The following is a 9406-nucleotide window of genomic DNA, read 5'->3' as shown; positions in this document are numbered from 1 at the left end:
GAAACGAGTGAGTTCAGAAATCCAAAAATGGAGAGCTTGAGGTTGAAGACGAAGATGGTGGTGGCGCGCAAATTTGAATTCTCAGGGCAGGTTTTATTTTATTTTGAATGGTATGCGTTTTATTAACGACTAAACAACTTGCCCTAGTGGCCACACATGCGCCCTTAGTATCATCATGCCACAAGTCTGGGGTTCGAATCCCCCTCGCCCCAGACTTTTTCATCCTTTTATTTTTTCAGATTTTTCTAACTTGTTTTAAAACAAAACCAAATGCGCGCGTGTTATAGTCACCAACTGGCGTTTGGCTCAGTGGTGTTGTTTTGAGTGTGTGGCTATAAGGGCGTGAGTTCAAGCCTTGCTAGGACCAAAACCTATTTTTTTATCACTTTTCTAACTTAATTCCTTCACAACTTTAACCAATTATTTAACTTATCAAATTAATTCATTTTGACTTCATTTTTTAAACACTTGTTGATTAATATATATATTTTATAAATAATCAAAAAAATCATAAAAATATTATTTATTTCATGTATTTTAATTAGGTTTAAAATAGTATGTTTTAAATGTTTTCTTAAATACTTTAAAATATATATATTCATTTTGTTTTAACCTAATTACTTTGTGAATAATGTTATGATAAAAACCCTATTTATTTAGGTCTTAATTAGGTATAGATTTCATCTTTGCCTTAATTAAGTTGACTTTTGTCAATCTACAAAATTGTTTTCAATCTCCGATTAAACAGATGATTAAGGTTTTCAAACAACAAAACCTTATATCATTTCAATCTTTTCTTCAACTGTTTTCATAAACAGTAAATCATTTTTAAGTGGGCCTCTAATAGAGTGTAAGTCCCAAAAACCTTCTCTTCTTAGCTTGTTTTCAAAACTGTATTTTCAAAATCTTCTTTCTGTTTTCAAAAACATTCTTCTGGTATTTGAAGGGCATTATTCCCGGTGAAACTCTTCAGATACCTATGTGACCTTTGTCCATCTTCACTTCTTCTGTTTTCAAAAACCATTAACTGTTTATCATATACATTCAACTGTTATCAACAAAACAACAAAAATACTGTTGAGGCTCTGTACATACTTCTTCAATGGCCTCCACTCCATCCAGGTTAGGCTTTACAAGCTTTCAATTTACAGTCTTTATTTAAATTACTGTCAAATATAAACTGTGCATATATTAGTTTAGAACTACGTTTGAGTATAAACCTTAGGACAGTTAAACTATATATATATTATAGGAATATGACCTAGGATTGAGAATGTCTTCCCGGTGAAGGCTCTTTCCTAATTAGAGATCTGTAGTTCAAACCCCCAAGATGAATTATTCCCGGTGAAACATCTTGGCAAAAACCTTAGAATCCAAAAATAATAGGACACATCCACCCAAAGAGGAATTATTCCCGGTGAAACCTCTTACCCATTTGCTTAGAGCCAAAATAAGTTCAAAACTACATAAGCTTTCTCTTGTGCTATAACAAGGACCCTCGATTAGCCTCCTCTTGGGCTTTGTACAAGGACCCACAGGCTTCTTAAAAGCATTTCCAGCTTCCTCTTGAGCTTGTATACAAGGACCCATCAGGTTTCTTATAAACATAGGAACAGGTCTTTAGTCACCTTTTAGCCTACCCTGGTGAGTTTCTTCCAATTTAAACCAGACTTAAAACAAGCTAAGTTTGTCTCAATTTCACATTGAGTACATTTTTGGAATGAGAGACATGGACAGTCTCTGTCACCCTTATCTTCATCAATCTTCCTTAGCAGAGTCTAGGATCTATGTTTTGGTCATCCTCAGCATTGAGTCAGCCTTCATCTTGGGCTTTAAACAAAGAGTCTCCACTAGATAATCTTTCTGCCATCCACTTTTCAATCATAAAAATCCCCTGGAAAGGGTTAGCCTCCAAAGTCAATTAAAATCAATCCATCATTTCATAAAAACCCCTGGAAAGGGTTAGCCTCCAAAGTCAATTAATAAATGTCAAAAAAAATAAATAGATTCATTTCTCTTAGGAGATAATTTCCCCAAAAGAGTCAAAACCCCTGGAAAGGGTCAGCCTCCAAAAACATGATAAAAGTCAGTCTTTTAACAGACAAATTCACCAGCTGAGTCAAATCCCTGGAAAGGGTTAGCTTCCATCAAAAAACAGTCTTTTAATAGATAAAATCTCCTCAATAGAGTTAAAAAACCAACAAAAAACAGTTAGCCTCAACCTTGGGCTTCATACAAGGCACCCAAACAATAAAACTCCCCTGTCAAGAGTCAGCCTCAACCTTGGGCATTGTACAAGGCAGATAATAGAGTCTCCCCAGTGAGTCCTTCATCACTCAGTAGCCACAACTTGGGCTTTGTACAAGGCAGATAAACCATATCTTTCATGTGTCAAAGATTCCTAACACTTAGGATCTTTCCCCATATAGTCATCCATACTTAATTCATTTAAGAGTCCGCCACAACCTTGGGCTTTGTACAAGGCAGAAAATAGTGTTTTTCCCTAGCTAAAGTTAGCCACAACCTTGGGCTTTGTACAAGGCACATAAATAGAGTCTCCCTAAGTAGAGTCAGCCTCAATTCTGGGCTTTGTACAGAACACAAAAATACCCTGTAATTAATCCTCAGTAGAGTCATCTCCCAGAGTCAATAATATTAATTAATCAATCAAAAAGCCTCAAGCTTGGGCCTCATACAAGCCAGCTAAAGTCAAATCTTTCATACAGTAGATAGACATAGCTTATCTCTATAGAAAGATATTTTTACTACTCTACCACATTCAAACAAACAAACATTTCAACTTCAATTTCAATCAAAGTCTCCCATTTAGGATTCTGAAAGACATGCTCTGGCACATCCCCAGACTTGTACACTTTCCCTAATTTGGACGAGCATCTTTCTTTCATTTAAGAGGCATCTGACTGGCATACTTGCACACACACAAGTAAGGTCCCCCTCTTGAATGAAATGAATTCAGTTATTCTGTCACTCCTTTAAATGTTTGTGGTAGAATAGTACAAATACCTCTCTGTAGAGATAATTTCATGTCTCTTTACTGTAAACAGAGATTTAATTCCAAGCTTCAACCTTGAGCTTCAAGCAAGGCACCAAAAACAATTATTTTCCCTAGTTAGTTCCCCGAACTACATTAAGCTCTGACTTCCACTAGGGATATGTAGGCATGAGGTTCACAAGGAATCTCAGCGAGCTAATAAAAAACCAAAAATAGTCAGTCTGTCTGTCTGTCTTTTCAAATCAATTCAATTCTCTCTCCTAACACAAAGGAGAAACTTTCCCAATCATTAGCAGCAAACACAAACACAATGACACAGAGAAGGTTCCTGTAGAGTACTACAGATATGTAGGGTGTTTAAACACTTCCCTATGTATAACCGACCTCCCGGACTCCAGAATTTCTAGTCTAGGTGTAAATCCCCACACTTAGCAAACTCCTAGGGTTTAGTTGAGATCTTTTTTCCCCTTTCCTACTCGTAGGACAAATAAGAAAGTTCGTGTGATATCGTAGGAAGAACTGAAATAAAATTCATCCCGCCACGGGCGCATTCTCCTTCCAAATTTCGCGTGAAGGGCCTAGCGTGCCGTCCTCCCAAGTGAAACGGGGAGGTAAAGAAAACGACACCACACCTAGGTTCTCCATAGATATGGAATATCTCCATTCCACTCCCCCTCAATCACAGTAGTGATTACACATAAACAAATAACAATTACAGATAGAAGACACTCTTCAAAAACAAACCTTGATCTGCTTAAAAGCTTCAATCAAGAGACACACACTCGTGCTTAAAATCTTAGAGTGACATTACACAAACACAAACTATTCCAATGCAATCATCAAGGACAATTGCTTGGATCACACGAGACAACTACAGAACAACAGTTCTTCACAATACAAAATCTTCTGTCTGCATTCCAAAGTAGGATTGCAGTCTTTTTAAACACAGTCTTGGGCCTTGGTCTTTTTAAGAAACAAATTAGGGTTAACCAAGTTAACCTAATTCACACGCCATCTATCTCTTACACAATGTGCTGTCAGCAGGATCTTCTGGACGAAATTTTCAACACTAAATAAAAGGTTTTCTAAACAGATCATTGAGATAAATCAGGAAACACATTTAATAAATAATAACAGCTCCTGCTGTCACACACAGATGTCATGACATCGATCATGACATTCACTAAAAAACCTATATTAGCTTCACACATATGCAACCTGCATACTACAATATCAACTATGTATGTTTTACCATTAATGCAGCCAACATGAGAACACCTTCACTCAATCTTATTCTAACAAAATCTTCAAGTCAAATAATCCTCAATGGAGACATCTCCAATGGAGTCAGTCTCAATTCCCTTTAAAGCCTCAATCTTGGGCCTCGTACAAGATACTCAAAATTCAAGTCTTCTCTCCAGAGATGAGACACGATTCATCTCTAGGGAAGATACATTTCTTCCATTAAACCACAATCAAAATACAAATATTATCAAATCATTTTCTCATTTAGCTGATGTAAGAGGCACGCTCTGTTGATTTTAATTTAGTTTGCTGTCCTTCCCTAATGGTTGAAAAACTATTCTTTCATTTAAGAGGTTGTGCTAGCATACTTGCGATCATTCAAATAAGGTCCCTCTCTTATTATGAAAATAACCATTTTTTGTTACTTTTAAAAGTGTTTGTGGTGGAATAGTCGAGATATTTATCTGTTAAGATGACGATTTGTCTCTTTCTCTAAAATAGATATCAAATTTCAGCTTCAATCTTGGGCTTTAAACAAGAAAAAAAATTCAATCCATTTCCCTATTAGTTCCCTGAACTACAAAAGCTCTGACTTCTACTAGGGATATGTAGGCATGAGATTCACAAGGAATCTTTGCAAGCAAACCAAAAACCAAAAACAGTCAACTTCCCCGTCTTTTCATGAATTCACTCTCTCTCTCCTATCACAAAGGAGAATCTTTCCCAATAAAAAAGTAAGCACAAACCAACCCCCAAATAAAAATACAAAAGGGATCCCGTAGAGTACTGCGGATACTTAGGGTGCTAATACCTTCCCTCTATATAACTGACCTCTCGATCCTTAGAATCTCTCCTAGGTTCTCCCCACACCTAACCAACTTAGAGTTTATTAAGATCATTTTCCCCTTCCTCCTCATAGGATAGATTAAAAGTTCGTGTTACGTGTTCTTTTCTCAAAACAAAGAGAAACTCCCTAGGAACCACTGGCCACCCCTTCTCTTTTCAAAACGGTGCCGTTTCTGTGCCCGACATTGTCCATCAACAAACTTATTTAGGATCTATCAATAACTAAATGTAAGTGAAAGAAATAATTTTTTCGAGATACATTATACATCACAAGTGTTACATACCATTCTGGTGATGCAGTTTGGTTTAAAACTACTCTCCATGTCCAACCAATCCTGCACCCAAACGCTAGAGTTTTTACTGTTTTGCGATCTTAATCTCCTTCACCGATCTGGATAGTAAGCAGGATCGTTTTTAAGCGAAAATCACGGCAAACCGAATAGATTTAAAAGGCTGATAGTAGAATCCCACAAAATCTAAAAAATATAGGGCTTATTTACCCGGTAAAGTGCGACCCGGTTTACAACCCGCGTGCTATGAATACATAAATACCTAATTTTTTTCAATTGCTCTGAATTCGAAACGAAGGCTTCTGCAAAGTCGACAATGACTTCAAGGTTCAGAAATTTCGCTGCCAGAGAAGAAGAAGTAAGCACTCTGTTAGAGTTCTGTGTCTATCGTTTTTATGCTCTGTTTTTTTGTTTTTCTTTATGCATTTTCATCTTCTACAAAATAATATAATATAATATAAATTATGGTCCTTGGAAAGTTGATTTTGGCTCTTGAAATTCACGTGACTCTCTCTATTGTATTCAATGTATTACTTTTCAATAAAATATCATATAATATTAATAATGATTCTTGGAAATATATAGCATCACCATCACCACCGTAGACTTTATTCCAACTTCCAAGATGATATTACTTGAAGTATAGATGTTTATATGATAAATCTTTTATAAAAATTTATAATATAAAATGTTTTGGGATGTGTCCTGGGATAGCATGCAAATGACTCGTCCTATCATTGCTAACATGGAAAAATTGAAGTAGCAAAAATGATTTTATATTCTTAACTTTTTTTTCTTCACGTGACTAACAGTGACAATAGAAATATGTATAGGTTTTTTAATTGTTTTTATTTCTCAAATATATATATATATATATATATATATATATATATATATATATATATATATAAATATATATATATATATATATATATATATATATAAAAGAATATTTTTTTCAATTGTTCTTTTTATAAAAATTATGTTTTTAATTTTACTTATTTATTTATATATGTTTGTAAGATATTATTTTACGCTAAAATATAATGTTTTTAATTTTACTTATTTTTTGTTTTTTATTACTATATGTTTTAATATTCAAAAAAATATTTGTATTATTAATTATTTTATATAAAAATTATTTGTTTTAACTTTTTTTTTGTTAATGAGACAGATGGCTGGTGGTAGTAATACTAGTATGTCGGTTCCTGTGAGAAATAAGAAAGTTGCAAAAAATGCTGCTGGTCAAAGACAAGATGTGGGATGGCAACATGGAACTCCCGTAAACGATGGATCAAGAAAGATCAGGTGCAACTATTGTCATACTGAATATAGCGGCGGTGTTTATCGATTTAAGCATCATTTGGCAGGGACAAATAGTAATGTTGAATCCTGCATATCTGTTCCTGATGAAGTTCGCAAAGAAATGTGGACCATTGTTCATAAATTGCAAACCCAACTCATCAAGAAGAGAACTCTAAGGGAAGATGTAGTAGAGGTTGATGTGGAAGATGGTAAAAGAAAAAAAGCTGAATCTTCAAGTCTTGCAAATATTTTCAAGAGGGGGATAACTTCTCAATCAACTATCAACGATGCTTTTAAGAAAAAAGAAAAAGAGGATACTGACTTACAAGTTGCAACTTATTTTTACAACAATGCTATCTCCTTTAATGTTGTAAAAGATGAAGAATTTATAAATATGTGTGAAATGATGGCCCGATATGGTAAAGGATATAAGCCACCATCTTATCATGACATTCGAGGTAAACATTTAAAGACAAAAGTTGAGTCAATAAATAGCATATTGGTGGAGCATAAAGCTGCTTGGAAAAAATTTTGGATGTACAATAGTGAGTGATGGATGGACGGATCAAAAGAGGAGAACTATAATAAACTTTTTAGTCAATAGTCCTATGGGAACTTTCTTTTTAAAATCAATTGATGTATCTGGAATTTCAAAGACATCCGATAAAGATTTCAAAATGCTAGATCACATCGTTGAGGAAGTGGGGGTAGAAAATGTTGTTCAAATTGTAACAGACAATGCTGCAAACTACAAGGTGGCTGGACAAATGTTGATGGACAAGAGGAATATGCTTTATTGGACACCTTGTGCAGCTCATTGTATTGATCTAATGTTAGAGGATTTTGAGAGCAAGATACCTATGCATAAGGAAATTATTGCTTCGGGTAAAAAGATCACAACTTACATTTATGCTAGGACAGGTCTTATAACTTTATTGCATCATTATACAGCAGGAGGTGAATTGATAAGACCAGCTGCCACTCTCTTTGCAAAATCATATTTATGTTTGGGTTGCTTGAATGATAAGAAGGGAGAATTGTATAGGATGTTCACTTCTAAGAAATGGAAGGATAGTAAATTTGCCAAGACAAACGATGGGAAATTGGTTGAAAATATAGTCACAAATAGAGACTTTTGGAAGAATTTGGTTATTTGCCTTAAGGGTGCTTTTCCATTACTTAAAATCTTACGTATGGTGGATTCTGATGAGAAGCCAGCTATGGGCTATATCTATGAAACAATGGATCAAGCAAAAGAGCAAATTCAAACTAGCTACAATAATAAGAAAAAAAAGGTATAATTTTACAAAATATCTTAGATTGATTTATTTCATATAAACATTATATAAGTGTTTCTTTATGAACTAATTTAATCTTTTCTTTCTTAAGTTACCAACCTTTATTGAAGATTATAGATCACAGATGGGACAAACAGTTGCATAGGCCTTTGCATGCTGCGGGTTACTGTCTTAATCCAATGTTGCATTACAAACCTAATTTCAAAGCAGACAATGAAATTAAACAAGGGATGTATGCATGTTTAAAAAGGATGATGGGAGGAGACATGAATATGGTGAATGAAATTGATGGTCAGCTTGAAGATTTTAAGAGTAAAAAAGGTTTCTTTGGAAGTGAAATAGCTCAACGTGGACTAGAAAATAAGACACCAACTCAATGGTGCGAATCTTACGATGAACACCCAGAGTTGCAAAACTTTGCTATTCGTGTGTTAAGTTTGACCTGCAATTCTTCTGGATGTGAGAGAAACTGGAGTGCTTTTGAGATGGTATGTTTTCAAATTATCATATATATTTTTTATAGTTACTATATGTTATGCATTTTAATTTAATATTTCCTCTTTAAGGTTCATACGAAGAAAAGAAACCGGTTGAAACAAAAGACTATGAATGATCTTGTGTATGTGATGGTAAATACAAGATTGACCAAGAATAAGACTGAAAGGAAAAAGCGAGATCTAACAATCGAAGATTTCTAAGATGATGATGATTGGTGGTGTGTTGCTGAGGAAGAAAATGCAGGTGGTAATCATGTAAATGTGACTGATTTAGATGAAGATTTGATGCAAAGTACTGGTGTTAAATCAACTACACATGTAGATGAATTTGATGTCCTTGAAACTATAGAAAGTGACAATGAAGAACAAAATGCAGACGAAAGAGATGGAGATGATGATGATGATGATGATGATAGTGGTGGAGGAGATGATGAGATTAGTGAAGATGAAGGAGATGATATTATGGGGGATAATCCAAATTATCGGCGTGTTTGTGATTTATTCTAGCCTTTATAATTTTGAGTATTTTATTTTATGGACTTTGTTATTTTAGGTTTAAGATTTGAGACTTTTAATTTTATGTTTTCGATTTAGACTTTATGGATTTATATTTAATATTCAAAGTTATGCACTATTAAATATATAATATAAAATATTAAGTATTATTTTTTGGTAAAATCTTACGATTTGGTTACGATCTTGTTATCATCTCTCGATCTTATAAAATTAATTGAGTAGGATCTTCCGATCTTAATTACGATTTTACATTTTACGATCTTAATGTCCTCTCTCGATCTTATATAAGATCTCGATTCTGACAACATTGAGCAAAACCGAACTAGGTTTGTATTATATGAGAATTAACATGCATATCAAACTACATATGAAACCTAGAAAGAATAATATGTGTTC

At 34.2% G+C, this 9406-nt stretch overlaps 1 protein-coding gene across 1 annotated transcript; it reads left to right on the top strand.

Annotated features, from left to right (window-relative positions):
• The first annotated feature begins 7307 nt into the window (after window positions 1-7307).
• Window positions 7308-9001, top strand: LOC131597875 (uncharacterized). Its single transcript, XM_058870534.1, has 4 exons — window positions 7308-7994; window positions 8108-8485; window positions 8564-8626; window positions 8726-9001. Exons 1-4 carry the CDS (start codon window positions 7308-7310, stop codon window positions 8999-9001), a joined length of 1404 nt encoding a protein of 467 aa, XP_058726517.1.
• Window positions 9002-9406: the final 405 nt, after the last annotated feature.

Source organism: Vicia villosa, linkage group LG4 (genome assembly GCF_029867415.1).
Source record: "Vicia villosa cultivar HV-30 ecotype Madison, WI linkage group LG4, Vvil1.0, whole genome shotgun sequence".
In the NCBI taxonomy this organism is placed as follows: domain Eukaryota; kingdom Viridiplantae; phylum Streptophyta; class Magnoliopsida; order Fabales; family Fabaceae; genus Vicia; species Vicia villosa.
The sequence above is the reverse complement of the archived record's forward strand: the minus strand, read 5'-3'. Positions and strand labels throughout refer to the sequence as shown.

Coding starts and splice junctions, on each gene's coding strand:
- LOC131597875 (XM_058870534.1), top strand. CDS start 7,308: ATGGGAACTTTCTTTTTAAAATCAATTGATGTATCTGGAATTTCAAAG. Junction 7,995..8,107: donor ACAATAATAAGAAAAAAAAG/GTATAATTTTAC, acceptor CCTTTATTGAAG/ATTATAGATCACAGATGGGA. Junction 8,486..8,563: donor ACTGGAGTGCTTTTGAGATG/GTATGTTTTCAA, acceptor TTCCTCTTTAAG/GTTCATACGAAGAAAAGAAA.